General features: G+C 36.9%; 1 protein-coding gene across 1 annotated transcript in view; it reads right to left on the bottom strand.

The window, feature by feature from the left end:
- Positions 1 to 2540: 2540 nt before the first annotated feature.
- HS2ST1 (heparan sulfate 2-O-sulfotransferase 1) overlaps positions 2541 to 19843 on the bottom strand; it is a 77114-nt gene continuing 59811 nt past the window's right edge. The window contains exons 3-7 of the mRNA XM_063407448.1: positions 18151 to 18236; positions 14518 to 14656; positions 11034 to 11131; positions 9833 to 9990; positions 2541 to 8301 (exon numbers count right to left, since the gene is read on the bottom strand). Of these exons, the coding sequence (XP_063263518.1) occupies positions 8075 to 8301; positions 9833 to 9990; positions 11034 to 11131; positions 14518 to 14656; positions 18151 to 18236 (708 nt within the window). The 3' untranslated portion in view covers positions 2541 to 8074. The remainder of the gene's footprint in view (positions 8302 to 9832; positions 9991 to 11033; positions 11132 to 14517; positions 14657 to 18150; positions 18237 to 19843) is intronic.

The following is a 19843-nucleotide window of genomic DNA, read 5'->3' as shown; positions in this document are numbered from 1 at the left end:
ATCAGGGTTTCTCCCTCCTCTCAAATCACAGGCTAGCACAAGGCACATGATTACCTTGGAAAACACTGTTGTCAAAGGAGCAACAAGCTTTAACATCAGGATCTTTCATTGCAGAGAGCTCTTTTAAACACAGCCCCAAGTGTACTCAGATGCTGACAGACTCAAGGAAGCTAGGTTTTGAAAGCACATTCACACATCTGCCTGTGCCTCTGACAACTTACAAAGTTTTCAACCTTGTCTTCTAAAGCTGCCTTTGGCCTTGTAATTCACTCTTCATTTTTCTCAAACATTCCTGGTTGGGCGAGTTGGAGAGGAGGGACTATAGAACCAAAGATAGACATAAGCTTACTGCAAAGCTTTGCTCAATAAAACTGGTTGATTGCAGCCTGATTCTCATCTTGTCAGGCACTTTTCCTGCACAAAGTTTAAAAAAAGAAAAAATATCCTCCCCAAGTTAAATATCCTTGCCAGATACATGAGGAAAATGTATCCAAACTGTCCTATGTGCTGTCAGCAGCACACACGAGCTAAGGCAGCACAATACACAGTGCTGCCCCCACACACAGGACAGGGACCTCCACTGCCACCAGGCTCTCAAAGGTGACCCTGAGTAAACACCACGTTTGATAAACTCTGTACTGGAGCCTGATCTCATGTCCCACAACAATACCTGCAAGATAAGACTTGTCCTTTCAGAGGCTTGTGAAGGAACAAAAACTAGCACACTATCTCATAGAGCCAGCTGAGAAAAGGGAGAGACTGAACACAGATGTCATACACTCATACATATTTTTCCACACACTTGGGAGATAAAAAAATAAAAGGACACTGCCAAAGAATGTTTGCTAGTGTGGAGAGCACTGACATGTTCCTGTTTTGCTGTTTTAAGGGGGAAACTCCCTGTTTGTCTTACGAAAAAAACACTTGAAAACCTTGTTGAAAAGTTTTGTGGAAAACACTTACAGCCATTTTTGCTGAAAGTAAAACTCAGGTTTCCAACCATCTCTCTGAAGTAGTCTTTAGTATTAACAGATGTCTTGTTGGAACCTGCCTGAGCCAGTGAACTCATTCTGAATGGACACAAAAAAAGTGCAGAATTTTTGGTCCACATAATCTGAACATTAAGTTGCTTTCTCCCAGACTTTATGGGTTTGACTTCTACCATGCAATTATTGTTTTCTCCAAGAAGCAAAGACCTCAAATGCAGAGCACACGAGCCTCCCAGCCAATGTAATTTGCTTTTCCAGATCTATAGCTTAGCTGTAAGTAGTACTGGAGCAAAGTGCAAGAAGTAGGTATTTGGTCTGGGTTATAAATAGGAAACATTTCGTTGGTGGTGTACAGGCCTTGCTTGGAATAGCAGCAGCCTTGATGGCTGCAGCTTTGAGTTCATTAATTCAGTCAGGAGAAGGCACTGAAGATCCAGAGCAGATAATTAGGTCAGAGATAGCCATCACAGCTGTTAATTTGGGCAATTACTGCAATATATATGGTTTATACTTCTGCCTGTACTTTCCTCTGTTCTTTACAAACTGTCTTCCCAGATATAAATACACCTCTCCTTCCATATCAACTGCTTTACATGATGTTTGCCCATATTTACACCCATTGTTACATACTGCTGTGAGAGTCTTGTCAAAGCCAGCCTGTAACTGTACAAGTCTCTAGCATTCCTTCTCCTCTTGCCAATTCTCCAAGTCATACAACATTTTTAAAGTTATTAAAATCTAAATAAAGGAGATTAAGGATGCCAAATTCTAGTCTGTGCTAAAAACAGCAATCAATAATTGTCAAGACTATAACAGTGCCTTTAGGTCCTCTAGGCCATTATTCTCTACACTAGCTTTTCTCTTTTTTTGGTAAAGAGACAGTTTATAATATTTTCCAGTAACTGCTGCATCAAACTCTACTCTGGTAAGAGTTGAAGCATTCAAATTATCACAGCAAATTAGGTACACTTCTCTTTCAAAACAGAACAAGCTTTTTCATTATTAATACTGAAACTGTTTGAAATAACACATGCATGTATACGGCACAGTAGTGAATAATTTCTTAAAACATCAGAGGAATGCAATACCTGTATACTTGAACTATAACCACAATTCCCATGAATCACCATGTTAACCTATTCTGTTCCCAGATCTTATTTTTTTTTTCAATAGAAAGCTTATTCTCTGTGAAATTATTTTGATAGTCATATTTATTACAAAGGTTTAATGTCTGTGTGTAGCAAATGCGAGAATGGATTCAGAATCAGCCTTGTAAGTGTGCAGAAAATGGGCAGGGAATGTTTATCACAGTATTTTCCATTTTTATGAGGATGCAGTTGGTTATTATGACAAGGTGAAAGGTCTCAAAGCCTTCATTTTTAGGCCACAGGTGTTCTTTGTAGAGGTTTTTTTAATAAAGAGTATTATTAGTCCTTTAAATTAGCTCTTATTGAAAGTTACCACATCTGCGTTATGTGGTAATGAAGCTGGGGGAGGAGGTCATAGCAGGGGACTTGTGCTTGAAGAAAACATCTGGGTATTGCTTTGACATTCACTAGCAACTTCTTTTATTTTATTAAAAAGTAAGGAAATTATACTGAAATCAATTGCAAGATGCAAACAATAAATAAAATGAAAATACAGGATCTGAAAAAAAAATTAGTTGGAACAAAACCCACCTTTCCCTTCTCTTGCTCCCCTCTCATGAATTCCAACTGCTGAGATCAATTACGTGGGCAAATGGCAGCATCAGTTAAAAATGCTTCAACCAATACCTACCACATGCACTAGTCATTCTCTCTTTCAGAGGAGGAGCTACTGTCATTTTAAATAAAGCTTTTTGTTGTATTGCAACTTTTTTGGGCTGTCATTCTATTTACTACATCATTTCAGAGACAGGTATAGTGACCTTAGGAAGTCCTCTATATAAGCATTTTTTTCCTCCACTTCCCCTGGCTAATAAAAGCACAGAGACTTTGTTTCCTGTGCACAATTATACCTATCACTTCCATTCACAGGAGCAAGGAAAAATCTATTTTCAACAAAAAGGGGATTTAAAAGCCATCAAAATCCTCAAGTGGAAGTTGCTAAGTAATTTCATGATGGTTTTTAACTGTCAAGGCTGATAACAGATGATGTTCAGCTCCATAGCACACCCAGCCAGGGATGTTTATAGGGCAGTGGTTATAGCATGCCTCTGAAATCCTGAACAGCAGCATACCCACGCTCAGTGCATTTTCTTGTTCTAAGTCCTTGCTTACAAATGCAAATGACATTTCTAGTCCACTTGAGTTCTTACATCACTCTCAGCACTGCAGGTACTGAGCAATTGGTTGGTCATTTGTTTCCTCAGGCAGGGAAGCACAAAGCTATCAATTCACTGTTGTAATGCCAGTTTTCTGTTCTTACAAATCTTGGCTTTAACATGAAGAACTTTTCATTGACACCTTCAGCACAATGTATACCCCTGCAAACTTAAAACACATCTGGTCACAAAGCCCATGCAAGTTCTAAGGGCCTCTAAATATATTTGGTTATAGCTGTATGAAATTATTACAGATGAGCTATGCTCCAGCTTGTCTCTCCCCTCCAAAATCACAATAGCTGCCAACAAAGTCCACAATACTGTATAACAACATGCTCCAGAAAAAAGGCATTCAATGTGAATGTGACATGCAAATATTAAGACAGGACACCAGACTTTTCTTTCCCCTTCCCAATGGGTGTTTTATTTTGTAGCAGTTGCATTAGGTAATCAACTGAAACACTTAAACAACAGAAAGCTGGCAGCACAGTGAGGAACAATGGAGATAGTTTCTCAAACAGCTGTGACAAAATTGTTTCAAGTTGGAATAGTATTGCACAAATGAATCAGTTTATGGAGGGTGAGTGGGAGCAAGTATCTTCAACATGGATTGTGGGGGAAAAAAGGCACTATTTAGCTGTGTGTGTGTTTAAAAAGAAAGATCATGAAGCACAATCCATGTTTTTCAAAATTACATTCAGTACTGCTTTAGAAATGCTCACAAACCTGTCTCTTTTGTAGAAGCTATGGAAAGCTGCTGATGTAAGTATCAGACAGTACAAGTGTACAAACATTTATAATTATGCTCCAGAAAAGTCTCAGGAAGAGAGGCTTTCTATAAGTACTGCTGCAAAGGTTACACAGTTGCATAGGCTTACAGTAAAGGAAGCATCCATCCAACTAAGCAGCCTTAAACTTCGAGTTTAATCTCTAGTAGTCATAAAATATGCTCTAATTTTGAAGAGCTAGATTGGCAGTGCACTTGAATCAAGCTTTTCCATTGACTGCTTAAGCAGCACAGTTCAGACAGTATCATCCACACCCCTTTTTGTCACATACACCTTTAGCAACACCAGGTAAGCTGAATGGAAAATTTCAACAGAAGTGTAAAAGAAAGTAACTGATTTTTTCCCAATATAAGATAGAATTACTCTGAGATCATCAATAAGCAAAAATTTATTCCTGTTATGTAAAAATAGCTAGGTATCTTCAGAAAAACTAAATACCCAAAAAAGGCATTTCAAATGATCAGGATGGGATGGTTCTCCATCTCCTACATTGTATAGCTATGAATTTTAATATGTGTTTGAAAATGAAGCCATGATCAGCATACCAATAAAAGAGAGACAGCTAGAAAATCCACCCAGAACAAGCAGGAATGTGCACAGAGGACATTCTGCACTCTAGCCTTGAGCCTGCTTATAGATGCAGTAACAAAATAAAAGTGAAATTCTTGGTGCGTGGCTGCAGAATTATTAAGGGAAGGAGCTCAAACCACTGCTGCTTTCTGCCAGCACTGCCCAGAGTATCCCAAGTGCCCCAGGCATGCTGTGGGTACAGCTGTGCAGTTGCCAGCACAGCAGGACCTCGTGCCTTGTGCTGACATCAAGAGTTTCAACAGGGCTAGAGTTCTGCACAAAATCTGGGCAGTACTTTTGTATAGAAAGTACAGAGCAGTGTAACAAAATCTACTCTCAACTATATGTAGATATATGAGCATTTCAGCACCTTTCAAATGAACTTAGCCCTGCAAAAAGCCAATCTCACTCCTCTACAGAGAGTACAGTGACTTCAGTTATAAGATCTGTGTTCAGGAGGCTGCATAGTAGTTTACTGATCATACAACCTGCAAAAACAAAAAGTCACATATTGCTGCTTTCATCTCTGAGTCATTAAGGGAAAATACATGAGATAAATCATATTTATATACTGCAAAATATTTTTAATGGCAACAACTTGGATTGTTTCTGTTCTGTTTCCAAACAGAAGACAAATAGAACAGATTACTAAAAATCTGTAAAGCTCCTTTTTCTAAACCATCTTTTAGGAAATCCAAGTTGATGGTTCTAAATTCAAATTATTCTAAGTTCACAGTTGTCTTTAATGGTTACACTAGATATAAAAGTAGACAGTCTTGGTTCCTTCTGTATTCTACAGATGATCACATTTTCTGAGTACATCTGGAATGAGTACTGCTCCAATTGTTGCTAGCATTTCTAAAAAATATTCCTAAAATTCTTGTTTGTCTCAACCTTGACAGTTCACAGCAAAGAACAGGAAGTGGTATCTGATTAAATAAAATGCATATCTTACATGAACTATGAAAAATATATTGCTCTTTTAAAAGTAAAACAAAATTGCTTTGTTCTATTGGGTTTGTTATTGGACTCGTAATTAAGAAATTCTAAATCCTGGAAGGAAAAAAAGAAACATAACTTTCAAAACTGCTTACAGATAGAAGTTTCTGTAGACCCTACTGAATTAGCAGAAGTTTTGCCTATTGTTTTCTTGTCAACAGAGAAGCATTTGTCTACATACCTATTTCATTACTTAGATGAATATTTTGCATTTTCATTTGGCAAACTCTTCAGCCCTCTTAGAGGTGCTCTGTGAAAATTCCGAAGGAGATTCAAGAAGGTAAACTAATCTTCTCTCTGAAGGAGAACAACATAGTAAAAAAATCTAAGACAGAACTATCACTGAGTGGAAATCTTTCCTGGGATTACAAATATTTATTTTACTTTAAAAAAAAGTGACTGCTTTTCACGAAAACTTTTAGATCTCCATTAACTACTTTTTGTGTATGACTCCTCAGTTCCTTTCATTAGCTAGGAAACGTCTCCATGTGTGACCTAACACATCCTATTTCCAAACATGTTGGCATTATTATTGATGTCAACAGACAAGAACTACAACAGGAAGTCTTATGCATGGTTCATGCTACATAAATGGTAACTTATGAGAACAAACTTCCCTGATTATTTGGGAAGAACAAAGAGAGATCTATTTTTAAAATCAGAAGGGAAAAATATAAGAAAACAAAGAAACTGCAAGATGTGCTTGATAGTCTCTCGTTATCCTCTCTGTAATTGGACTGTTGCTTTTGGCTGCAGACATCCAGTTCACAGACCATTTTCCATTTCCTTTGTTTTCATTACAAGAACAAGCTGGTTAAAGAAACTCCACTCAGTAATTTTAAACTAAACCTTCAGCATCATACCTTAGGAATTTAAACCTTTCCCACCACTCCTTTCTTTGTCTCCTCAGTGCCTTCCCAATCAAATCCTGTGAAAAGCACTTTTAAGAAAAGGCAGGTGGAAGCTGTGTAAATACTCGTACCTTTAAGAAAATTCAACAGGAAAAATTCTTGCAGAGCTCCACGGCCATTTGTTATAATGCAGTGGCCCCAAACATCTGTTCTCTAATTTCAATTTACTTTATCTGCCAGGTGTTTCACGTTGTTAATAATGGCAACTCACAAATTTACAACAGTCATGTAAGGCAGTTATAGAAATACAATTATGTCAGTCAAGTTCACTGTATCTTTCTCACCCAGACTGCACACAACATTGTTCTTCTTGTTCTCTTACCCTAATAAAAGGATGAAGACCACATTTCTGTAAAACAGAAAACATTCTGGTATTGAAGTCAGAGAGGTCACTGAAGTGCGTTTCAGCAATGTCCAACAGTTAACTCAAGCAGGAAATAGATGTGATGTTTTTCACTTCACACATAACAGAATCGGTGCAAAAAACCCCACTTTGAACTAGTTACTTTAAATCTTTTGGTCCAAATACATAAAATAAGCAGTATTTACAGCATTTTACTCCTTTTGTAAATGCAATGCTTTAAAACACATTATAAAGCACCTCAGTAAAAATATTCTACAGATAAAAGTATTGAAGTAGTAGGAAAACCCTAGCCATACCACAGCTCACTAATAGAGTCATAATATGGATTCACCAATATCTCAGTTTACAATTATTACAAAGAATCCATGGAGAGACTTACTGAATTTACAATTTTTATACCACTGTGTAAGGATCAACTAGAACTGCAGACAATACCAAATTTCTTTGTAGTTTTCCCAACCTCAGTCAGTGGTGGTGGTGATTAAAAAAACCCAAAAATAAAAACCCCACTGCTCTGATTCTTTAACTTTTTACAATATTAATGTGAAAATGACATTTTAACACTAATGAGTAGTTGTAATTTTTTAATAAAACCACATATATAAATATGAGTGATCCCAGCAGCAGCATTTCTCAGCAGAACATGATTAACCATCCCAATTAACATCATGTGACATGATTCACAAAAACAAAGCACAGAAGTCAACCAGTTAATAGGACTACTCATACTGTATACAACCAAAATTTCCATGTTGAAAGCTGGGGAAAATGATTTCCTCTTCACAGAAGTATAAATGAAAACAAATTGCTCTGAAAATTAAAAAGAGCATCAACAGAAGTGGTTTTCTGATTGTTTATATTTTCAAATAGAACTGCTGTGTATTAATTGCTCTGAATTACAGTGTAGATTTCTTCAGGTTAAGGATATTAACTCCCACTGAAAGTATTAGTTTGATAAAAGAAATGAAGCCTTTGCTTCTGGATTACCAACACAGCTACATCCAAAGCCCTGGAGGTGATCCACAACCCACTTTTCTCATATAAAGAAATGTCTTGGAGATCTACAAGCAATCTAGTTTCCATGGCTGAGGACTAAGATGATGATGTGACCAAAGATTTAGGTCCATAAATCTACCAGTAAAGCATTCTTAGTTTGATTTAGGGTAAATCTTTTCATAGAAAAAGTTTTGAGCCAGAATATACAATTCTCCATCTTTTTCCCGAACTGCATGTGCTCTGACAAACTGAAATTGCTCCAGTGCAAATTCATAGAACTCGTTCTCCATTTTCCAGATTTCAGACTGCTGTAGCTTGGCAATAGTTTCTTTTGTTGGAAGTTTTTTCTCAGTTGTTTTCCTAAGATGTGACTTCTTTCCTAAATGCAAAATAAAAGCAAGAACTTCACTTTCAAGTTCATCTGCTCAAAAAATGTTTACAGTCCTTTGTTATTTACAGAGTTTTTATACTCTCAGTATGTTGATAAACTGCATTAGAAGGAGCAGGCTTTAATCCAAAATTTATTAACACAACACGCAGAGTTGGAAAACTGCAGCCTCTCTCACTAAATGTTTATGAATTTTGCATCCATTCTTTCAATTCTTCCTGTTTGCTCTAACAGACCCAGGGAATGAACATTCATTTAGGGAATAAGATTACTCTACATAATCTACCTGGAGCAAAACTGGTCTTTCAAAATTAATTACTTAAGATGTTAATCTGGTATCAAATGTTAAGAATTTTAGAAACTCCAGGAGAGACTTCTTTCACAGAATCACAGAAATATTTCATTTGGAAAAGACATTTAAGGTCATCAAGTCCAACCACTCCAAGTCCCAAGTCCCAGTTATCCATGTCCCCAAGTGCCACACCTACACATCTTTTAAATACCTCTACCACTTCTACACATCTTTTAAATACCTCAAGGGAAGGTTATGTTCAACTCAGACTACCAAACCCCCCCCACCCCTGTTTGGCTGTAGCTCTCTGTAGAAGAGAAAAAAAAAAACAACCAAGTTTTGTGTGATTTCAATTGTCTATTTCTAATCAAAATATGATCTCTACTAATAGCATTTAAATCATTATTCTCCCATCTAAATAGGATACTACAGTCTTATCATAAATGATACATAAGCCACATTACTGTTGCAGAGTTTCTGAGACAAAGATGACCAAAATGATGACCAGATTTTCCCCAAGGAGTGCTGTTGCTTTGTAATTAACTTGTTAATACTACATATCTAGGCTCTGTACATCAGATCCTTTTCTCCCTCTACTTGCAGATAGAAGCCCTGCTAAGACAGATATTTTCTTCATCATAAATTGCATGGCCAGCTCCTAGAAACTGAGCTACTTGTCGTAGTTAGGAGCCCAGGAAGATAAACATCTACTTGTGTCTCTGCATCCCTCAGGCTTTATTGCTCAGCCAACCAGGCTGCATTGAGCACAGTTAATTCCAGCAGTGCTTCTGAGGAAATGGAAATCTGCCACATCAGCCACTTTACAAAACCAAAGCCACTAAAAAACCTTAAAAAAAATATTCTGTTACAAGCACATCACAATGTTACATGCAGTAATGCAATACACCTACACACCTGCTTTTACCTCAGCTTTAAATATTTACAGTTTGTGTAAGGCAGAAGGATACTCAGACTAGCACCATCCCAAAAGAGACAGAGAAAGAGAGAGAGAAAGAGAGGAAAAGGAAAAGGAAAAGAAAAAGGAAAAGGAAAAAGGAAAAAGGAAAAACTGAGAATCTTCAAAAAGGAGTTTGTTTCTTCTACAGGAGCATCATCCAGCTGAGAGACTAACCTGGAAGAGACTAAAAGCTATTAATCTAGATCTAAAGAATTCACCCCTAAAAGGCAGTGAGAGGATGAAAAATCCATGGAAATTAACAATTTAAATACCTGTCCGGTACAGTTCTGTGGCACCCCTGAAGAACCGGGGCAAAGCTGCCTCCAGTAACATGATAAAGTCTTCAAGCTCTTCAGTAACTCCCACTAGGAAGTATTCATTAATCAGATTGTATTTGGCTTGTTCCAAAGCCCATCTGCTTCCCACATTCCTAAAATGACAGAGAACAATTATAGCAAGTTCTGATGTCAGCCAACAATCCTTGGTCCCTAGATGGAGATTACTTCACAACAGGACATTTGTATAGGAAAGTCAAGACTTATTCCAAGTTATAACCATTCCTAACTTCATTTCCTTTTCCAGTTTCTCTCATCTGTGTTTTTACCTAAAAATGTGACTCCTCCACTTACAAGAGTCTCAACAAAAACATCCAGTGTGTGCATATCCTTAGTGCCTCTATTCAAGCAATTTTTCAAGGATTTACCTTGTCTCAATATTAATACTCTGTCTCCACTTTCACAGTAGATACCAGAAATCTGGCAAGAACACACCTTCCCTTTTGCACCTCCTTTCTTTCTCTGCTTCTCCACATGGCCCTCTAGAGAGTAGATAGGTCTGAACAACAGGCACTGAAAGAGGAGTTCCCAAGCAGGCATTTACTTGCGTGTGTTTGAATGAACAATACCTTTGACAAATAATTGCCCTTGTTATCACTCAGAATCTTTCAAATAATCTATGGGGTTTTGGGGAGTTTTATTTTGCTGAAGAATTTTTTTAAGTCTTTGCCATTATTATAAAATATATTGCATTGACAGATGGACACTATTTGCTTTTGTTTCCGTTTCTGCTAAGCAGCATTGACTACTGGATATCTGGTGAAGGTTTAAAAAGATAAATTTATCCCAATCTCAATTATTGTGTATTCTCCAGGAACTTTAGGAGCTTGAACTAAAATATCTCCATTCCAAAAGAAGGATACTGTATCCTGACATAAGAGAAAAATGTCAAGACTCAAAATCTGCAAAAATGATTCTTAAAACTGATAATGTTTTCCCTCATAGCACTGCTGGTTTAAAGAACTGCAGAACTGTTTCAGTAAATCCACCTTAACAGAAAACACATTACTCAAGTATCCACTGCTTCACTCTGCCCAGCCCCTCACACTTTTATCAACAGGACTACATATTGAAATTTGTTAAAGTTTAGATTTCAGCACTGATGTACTTGATGAACAAGCTACGTTTATCTCCCTACCAGCATTCTGAGCTGTGGCCACAGAAGAATGGAATTTGAAGCCAAAGTTTCTCTGGAGCACAGTCGGAACCTCCAGCTGCCACACATTCATCAAAGGTCTGGAACAAAGACAAAACTGAGCTGAGCTTTGAAATCTCATATATGTATCAAACATCTCAAACTGGTTAGTTACTAAATGTACTGGGGGCAGAAAAACACATACACGATATTCTTGGAAAAAGAATTTTCCAGCCTTGCTTTCACAGTGTTAATTAGTATGATCTAATATCTCAACTAAATAGTACTTGGACAGTCTTTTATGGTTACAACTAATGAACAATTGCTCTTACCTGATACATTGAGATACCTTTGATATAACTTTAGCAAAAGCTATTTGTCAAAACTAGCAAAAACAGTCAATAAGTGTTGGTATAATTGTTCCCCCTATAAAAGTCACTAAAGATACAGCATCAAATGCCTTCACGAATTGTGTGATCCTGCAACAGCTGGATCTTTATAACACAGAATATTGTGCATTTTGTGGTTTAGATTAAACAAAGTTCTATTACATCTTAATTATGACAAATAACTACCTTTTCAGAAGCTAATTTTGTTTTGGCAATCAGAAAAACTGAAAAGAAGTTGTTCGTGGCATAACAGAATATTGCATACAGTGTTGCTCTCTATGTGGACACACAGCTGTAGTAACAGAGTTTTAACTGCAGTAACACAGTTACAATAGGAACTCCATTAGAACTGGAAGGAATTTGTAAATGCTTTACTGTGTCACCATAAAGGAAGTATTTATGATATTCCTAATCAAGATATAAGGCCTGTATCTAATATATATTAAAAAAAAAATCACATAGACAACTTTTTAAACTGCTTCTTCAGTATAAGTGCAAGTTTCTGTTCAAAGCAACTATGTAATAACATATTTCTGTAATTATTTGGGGTTAAGAACAACATAATTTGCTTCTATTTTGAGGTGACATTTATGAGATAATCTGAAAAAATTACTGATACTATGCCAAAGCAGGGAGTAAACTGTGGTGTCTTGGTTCACACTGAACTCTGAGTTTTGAATAGCTTGTACATGTCACACATCGTAGATAAAAATGCAGCTTAAGTAGGAAAACAAGACTTTGGTATGCTTTCCCTAGCAAACTTCTCCAGGGAAGTTCTGCACTGATCTATTGTTAAATGCACCTCCTAAATTATTAACATTTATACTAAAAATGAACTGGCATCTGTGCAAAGAAAGATTTCTTTTCTTTTACTTGCAGGTTTGCTTACAGTTAATAAGAAAAAGGAAGCAAGCCATTTTCTAAGTGAGCCGAAATAGGACAGACTTCCTTCCACACTTCCTCTTATGCACCTACCTTGGCTGCCCCATCCAGAGATTTTATTGTAAGAAACCCTTGCCTCTACAGACTCTGCATTTGGAGCCAAGCTATCTATGACTGGAAGCACAGGGATACAGGAAACAACCTAGCTACGAATTCTTCTATATAAATGCCATGGTATGGACTATGAGGGGACAAGAGTATAAAGTAAGTTGAGATTCTTTTCCACTAATAAAGGAACAACTGACTTTCAATAGAAGTAGTTTCTGAACTTCTCTACTTTTCATTTGAAGAGCTTTTCATGAATCTACTGTAACACATACTAGAATAAAGATACTGCAATTGGCTCAATCCATTTTTGACCTTACTGAATTTTATAACTGATGTATGCAAAACTTACACCATCTATACATGGACAGTTTGCCAGGGACACTTTGGAGAAATAGTACTACCTGATTTAAATGAAAGAAGCCAGAAGTTTGATATAGTAAATCAATTTCACTTCAAATGAACTTGAAATGCTTACAGAACATGTAAACATGTTAAATCTGTATAACAACAAGCAAGTCTCTCAGACCTAAATAAAGTGGTATTATAGTGCCAAAATGCAAAAAGCATCTTCAATAGAAAAACATAAAATAATGCAATACATTGCAAGCATTATAAACAGGAATGCATTTGACCTTTTTCCTGGCAAATCAAAGCTTACAGTGCAGTCTACCAAACACCAACACTAAGGATTTTTGGCATGTTTCCCAGTGACTGCTTAACCATGTTGTTTGGATTATAATTCAAAATTAAAATATACACTGTTAAATTTCACTCTTTTTAGTAAATTTTATGTCCTAGAACAGCTCAGACTTGGCAGCATGCTCAGCTTTTCAAGTAACTGATCTCCAGCACGAAAGAGGAAGACAGGTTACAAGAGATGAGATCCTGCCTCTCTTTTGAAAAATACCTTTATGATATATCATATCATATCACATCACCTGTTCATATGTTTAGCCAGTTCTATAAAGACAATTTTTAAGCTTAATTTCAATTTATTCTTGAAGATTTTCTCTTCCTATGCTGCTGTGCTGCAGGGCACCCGGACAAACTGAAATAGAGTAGCTGAAGATGGCGCTAAACCCTAAATAACAGAGGAGCAGTTAGTTCCCAACTGGAAAGAAAAGAGCAATGGTTTGCTCCCAATATTTAAAAAGCACTGTTTGGATGGGAGAAGCACACAAAATGATTACTCACGTTTATTAGTTGTAGGTGTTTATAGACTAAGATGTATTTAGTGTGACTTTTGCTTATTTTTTCAATGTCTCTTGATACCTTATTAATACCTCTCTTATTGACTTGGTACCCACACAGCACTACACTAAATTGTCAACACTGTATAAAGTGTTTGGCTCTGTAAAGTACAAAAATTCATTACATTTATAGGATTCCACACTGTTCTAGCTACAGTTTTGTAAACCATACTCATATATTTCTTCCCAACATAAGAAAAATCCAACCCAACATGCCCCAAAAATGTCATATTGCAAATCATGACCGTGGATGTATAGATTCTTTCTGGAACAAATCCATTATGGAGTCTGAATGAGGTTGCCAACCTGAAACTGTATTAGTAGTCAATGTTTGAATGTGCTAACCTGAACTTGTTTACAGCCACCTAAGACACAAGGAGGAAGTACAGAAATTTATGTATCATACTTCACAGTTTCCAAAAAGACATTGCAATGTTTACTTAAAAAAAAAATGGGTTGCTAATTTTATGAAAATGAACAACAAAGCCAAAGCATCAGTCGTTCTACAGCTTTTGCTGAAAAAATGTGTCTCAGTCTTCAACAAGAAGAGATGCAGCCTTCTTACATAGGAAGATAAGGCTACTTTGGTAATTATTATTCTGGATAGCTAATAACAATTTAAAAAAAGATTTAATTTTTTTAACAAATTGCAACATACAGTGAATTTATAAGGGTACAAAGAAGCTACTAATGTCATGCTCTGCTCCAGTATGGACTGGAAATGGAGACTATAATTTACAAAGCCACCATTACTACCAAGGCTGATAAAGGAACGATTTGGCTTTTATCAGGGCAATGTTAAAATTGTTTTCACATTAATTTTAGTAAGTTCAGCATATATTATTGGGTGTACTTTACCTTTTTATCTCCCTGTTTTCGCCTCCGTAGCCCTGGTCTGTAATCATCTCCAAAGCGCAGAAAGTAATAATAAGAAACTAGGCGTTCTATAGGATCTCTTATGACATTTATGTAAATTGGTTTCTTTTTAACACCAAATCTGAAGTAAAAGAGGAAAAAACATCTTTCAAAGGACAAATCAAAGCTTCTCATCTAATATGTAAAAGCCTGTCTTTATTGCTACAACCGAAATCTATACACAGAATACATGATACTGAGAGGAAGTTTTATGATCACTTCTTTTCATCTTCATATCCAGTGCATTACATGGATGTGAAAGTAAGTTCAATTTCAGTCTGCCTAAGACTATGATTTTAAGGGCTTATTATTAAAGAAACAAACAAAACAGACATACTGTCACACAAATAGATACTAAAAATGTTTACACAACCATCTCGACTCTAGAAATGCCTTAACTAGTTTAGCAGCCACATACATGTTTTTAATAAATACAAGGAAGTTTGATACCGAGTTCCTGCCCTTGTGAACTGGGCTTTCAATACTATGAGTAGTTTTCCTGGCAGGTCTCCAGTTGTCATAGACATGAACAGCAGGAAGACAGAGCTCAGAGCCCATCCATTGCCTGGGTGGAATGCATACAGCTATGCTTATTAAATATAAGATAGTATCTGTAACCATATTAACTTTTCTATCTAAAGATATTAAATTTTTCCTTAGACATTTACTCTAAGCAAGTTTTGATGTACTCCAGTACAAACAGAAGCTTGATGAAATGAGGTGGTAAGCTCATACAACACAGGAGAAAAATTTAAACCACCAAAGTGTTTTGTGCAAATGCTGCCTTTCAGTGATTTATGTTCAAGTCAGCCTTTACAATACATTTCTCAGTTTCATTTTCTTTTCCATTTGAGACATGCTGTGGCAAATAATTATGGTATCCAAATATTTATCCAAAAAGTTTATATCACAATGGGTATTGCAAGTGTGTCCAGTGCCCTGAAGTAAAGCTAGAAGCTGGAAAAAAAAGTTCTCTTCCTTTCCTATGCAAACTAGGAAAGTGTTCTGCATCGAAAGAGGGCCATTCATGCCTCCTAGCTTGGCTAAAACAGAGCATCCATAGTTTTAAGATGCAGTACCATGATTTTTTGAAGGACTGAATTTTACTACCAGATACTGTGCATATGAGGAATGTTAAGTTGAAAAGCTGAAGAACAGAAGTGTAGCAAAAGCAGCAGAAAGGAGGAAGTTAGGAAAAAAAACAATTAACAGGCATTGCTTTTGCCAAAAACCAGCACCACAGACAGAGAAATTGTTAAAGGCTACAGAAAGAGCAATTGATTCTCCAGTGCTGCCAGTAGAGTACCAATGAGTCAGACTGGAGCACTCAAGGGCTGAGCTGCTGGCGTCTGTCTGCATGCCAGCTCTGGAGTCTGCAGAGCAGAGGGTGGGAATGCTTCAGCCATTCTGACACAGAGTCCAAGCTAGAACTGCACCCTCTGTGCATGAGACATGCCCGAGTCCCCTTCCACAGCCTACTGCAAGTGCTGGGGAAGATGCACCAAACCATTCCCACACAGCAGCAGACTCAGCCCATGCCCAGCACATGTCTGTGGGCCAGAGGACAGTCCCAGTCCTCAGATATGCTCGTGCTGGATTGTGCAATCACCTGCACTTGCACAGGAGCTTGCAGAACTAGTTTCAGTTACAGTAACATAAACCTACGAGTAACATAAGTTATTACTGTAACTTTATTAATAAGGATAATCAATTGCCAATTGCATTGTCAAAGAACTTTTTTTCCCAACTATTTACCAAAGAAAATAGGGAATAAGAGTGGGTAAGAAATTTTAAAAGACAAAAAAAAGGGAAAAAATTTAAACCTTTTTTACCATAATTTCTACACGGATGGATTACAATAACCTGTCCTCAACACTGTGAGTTATCCATGGAATCCAGTACTTTAATTTTCAGCATATTTTAAGAGGTATTTTTGATATCTGACAGTGGACCTAAGTCTGATGTCGATGTGTAAGGAAGCATTGACTCTTCTGAAATATTTTACACTTCTTAACTACAAGAATGTTCATTACAAGAACATACCTCACAGCCTTAAAGGTGTGGGCCTTGCCAAGCACAACCAGCGTATTCAAGATATTATTTTAATAATGAAAACCCAAAGTATGAGAAAGCAAGCTGTTGTGGGGGAAAAAAAAAAAAATCACTCAGGTGAAAGGATAACAAACAACAAAGACAAGGATAACACAGTCCTGGAGGGTAGATGCAGATGAAAGAAATCTGTGAAATTGCTTAGATGCTTTCTAGATGCAAAATATTTTAGTTTTACGAGTTCCAGTATCTGAAAATGTTTTCAGCTTTATGAACTAATGTATAAAATAACATTCAGCTTTGCTGTACCAGAAAGCTGTTACTCAGTTCAAGCGTTTATTAATGTTGAAGCATTTTAATTTTAAAAAGGTAGAAAGGAAACAAATGAATTTTGATGTATTTTATTTGATTGACTGATTTGTAAATAACTTTTTTTGCGTGTTACTTTTTGTAAACTTGGTGCCACTGGTAGTTTTCAGCTACTGCTGCAGCTTTTAGCATTTTCTGATAATGCACTGTATTGTGAATATGCACACGTCTCACTTCCCCATCTCATTCTTTGTAATAAAAAGTTCAAATTAAAAATCAGTGTACATGATAGAATGAATAATTAAAATGACTAAACAAAAGAAATTGTTACATACAAAAAAGAATTTAAAGAAATACTGTAATGCACAGAAACATAAATACACTGAGGAGTGACTGTCAGCAAGAGGTAAAAGTAGTGGTTACTATCATTTGTGCAGTCAAATATAATGAGATCTGAAAATTCCACTTTAAATTTTAAATAATTTTCCACATGCTGCAAGTGCAAGATGAAGCACTGCCCAGTAAGCATCTTAAGCAAAACTGACTTGTCAGTTCAAGGGGAGGTTTCGTAAGACTGAGCTACTGAGGATCACAGCTTTAGATCCAGAAGCAAAAATAAGACACAAAAAGAAACATATGAAAGTGGGAATAAAGATATGATCCTGAACCTTTGAAGTCAGTGGGAGCATTTTTACGATATTTTGATTTAATTTTAGAAGTAGCAGCATTTAACTCCACAAGAATTATTTCAATGCTTTTTCTAGCAAGTCAGACTATTATAGACCAGAAAACTACTTCAAAATATAAGTTTTCATTTTTCAATGAAGTGTAAAGGGACACTAAAGTAGAGAAGAATTACATAACTTAAGAGGCAGGTGGTGTTACTCTTTATATGAAGCATTTCTGAGAACAGGTATGTTTAACTGACCCAAACGGGAGGCCAATCCTAAAACAGAACTGTCACTGTTTCAGAGAAAAGCCATGATTTTCGGCAAAACAAGACTGGAATTTAGACAAGGAATACTAATCCCAGTACATAAACTTTTTTCTGTTTATGAGACTCGGGTACATTTTCTCACGCAAGCGAGCAAGGGCAATGGGTGCAGATCCCCCCCGAGCGGCGGGCGGCTCTCCCCGCAGCTCTGCCAGCGCCGGGCGCTAGAGGGCGCGGGCGGCCCGGCCCAGCCCCGCGCTGCGCGGGGACCGCCCGGAACGTACTTGGCGAAGTCCAGGTACGAGACATGGCCGTGGTAAAAGCCGGGCTTCATCTCCTTCCACGACGTCACGTTCTTCACAAAGCGAACCTGTCAAAGTGGGCAACAAAGAGTTTTTCTGCGCGGCTCACTACATGTCCCCATACATAGTGTTTCCTGGCTTTTAATCTTATAATGCATTAAAAAAGTCTATTTCGAATATTATCAAAAAATTTGTGCCACCTAAAATAGACTTTTCTGCAGCATACAGATGACTGATTTTAGATCATCAGAAACTAAACAAAAGTAGAATACAGCAATCAGAAGGACAGTTCAAGGAAAGCTACCACAAAAGCTGCCATCAGCAAGACAAACATTTATATTTTTCTCAGTCCATTTTATTCGTAATCGGAAAGGAATGCAGAATTCTTTCAGTGGAAATGCAAGTACATATTTGATAGAATTGTCTGATCTGTATTCAGACCCTCAAATAAAAGTGTACCAGATTTACAGCATGTTCTTAGACCTATTTTACTGGGACATAAAAAACGCATCTGATGGTTCATTTGCTCCTCCATCCCAAAATGCAATGCACAAGTAATCCAGAAATGTTATAAATGCATGCAGTGTAAATCTATAGATGCACATCTATAGTTTGCTATTTTGAATAGTCATCTTAAGCCTAACATTTCAGTGAAACTTTCATGCTAAAGCATGAAGTAGCCCTTGAATGAGGGCTGATAAAACAGTTATTGGCAAACTTCACAAAAATAGGAATAGCTTTACATTTCAAAGAACAAAATAAGACACATGCCCTGCACCAGAGAGTGTGATCAAATTAAGTGGGACATGCAAATCCTGATAGAGCTTGGCTTTACTAGATGAACAGAATATTTTAACATCAAAGCATGCAACTGAAAGTTATTTCAAAAGTAGTGAATTGGATAATAAAGAGAGGATGATAAATTTGTACTGCCTGAGCTGTCTGACAAAGATATGCCATTTCTGAGGCTGTGAATTAAAAGATAGTGTTCTCTGCACATCTGCAATATCTTTTCTGTTATACAGAGAAACAGATAACCACAAAGATTCTGAAGAGACAAAAAAGGACAAGTGGATTGAGAGTGTCCTGAAGCACAATATTTACTATTTATTATAACCTACCAGTTGAAGATTTTAAGAGGTGAGACTGGCCTGCTGTTGTTTCTTCAATTGTGCAAAACTCATGGTCTTCGATTTAACAGGTTGCTAACCTGTACTTATTTCTTTAAACACTGGCTCTTGGACTCTCAGATAACAGAAATTTTTATTACTTTTTAGTAACAGGCAACATGATTTTTTTCAGTGTACAAGTTTCACAGTCTGTGGCATTACCACATTTAAAGCATATATTGCACAAGAAAACAGTGGCAAATCTAGCTGAAAAGCACTGCACAATGCTACACAATGGTGTTTCATAAACTGCATTGGCTTTCTGTCTGGTTTTGTCCATAGCACAAAACTGACAGTACAGGACTTTGAATCCAGTTAACTGCCTTTACTGCTACTGAAATAAACCACACTTCCATTGACTGTATCTTCCCAAGACTAATGACAAAGTATTTTCAATGGAGAGCCTCAGCTATAAATATTTCCTTACCTGGCAAAGATATTTCCTAAATACAAAATATAAATCACCTTTCCTTCCTTCACCCACAAACCCCAAAATGTCATGGTTG

This window comes from Prinia subflava, chromosome 10 (genome assembly GCF_021018805.1).
Source record: "Prinia subflava isolate CZ2003 ecotype Zambia chromosome 10, Cam_Psub_1.2, whole genome shotgun sequence".
Taxonomy (NCBI): Eukaryota; Metazoa; Chordata; class Aves; order Passeriformes; family Cisticolidae; genus Prinia; species Prinia subflava.
The sequence above is the reverse complement of the archived record's forward strand: the minus strand, read 5'-3'. Positions and strand labels throughout refer to the sequence as shown.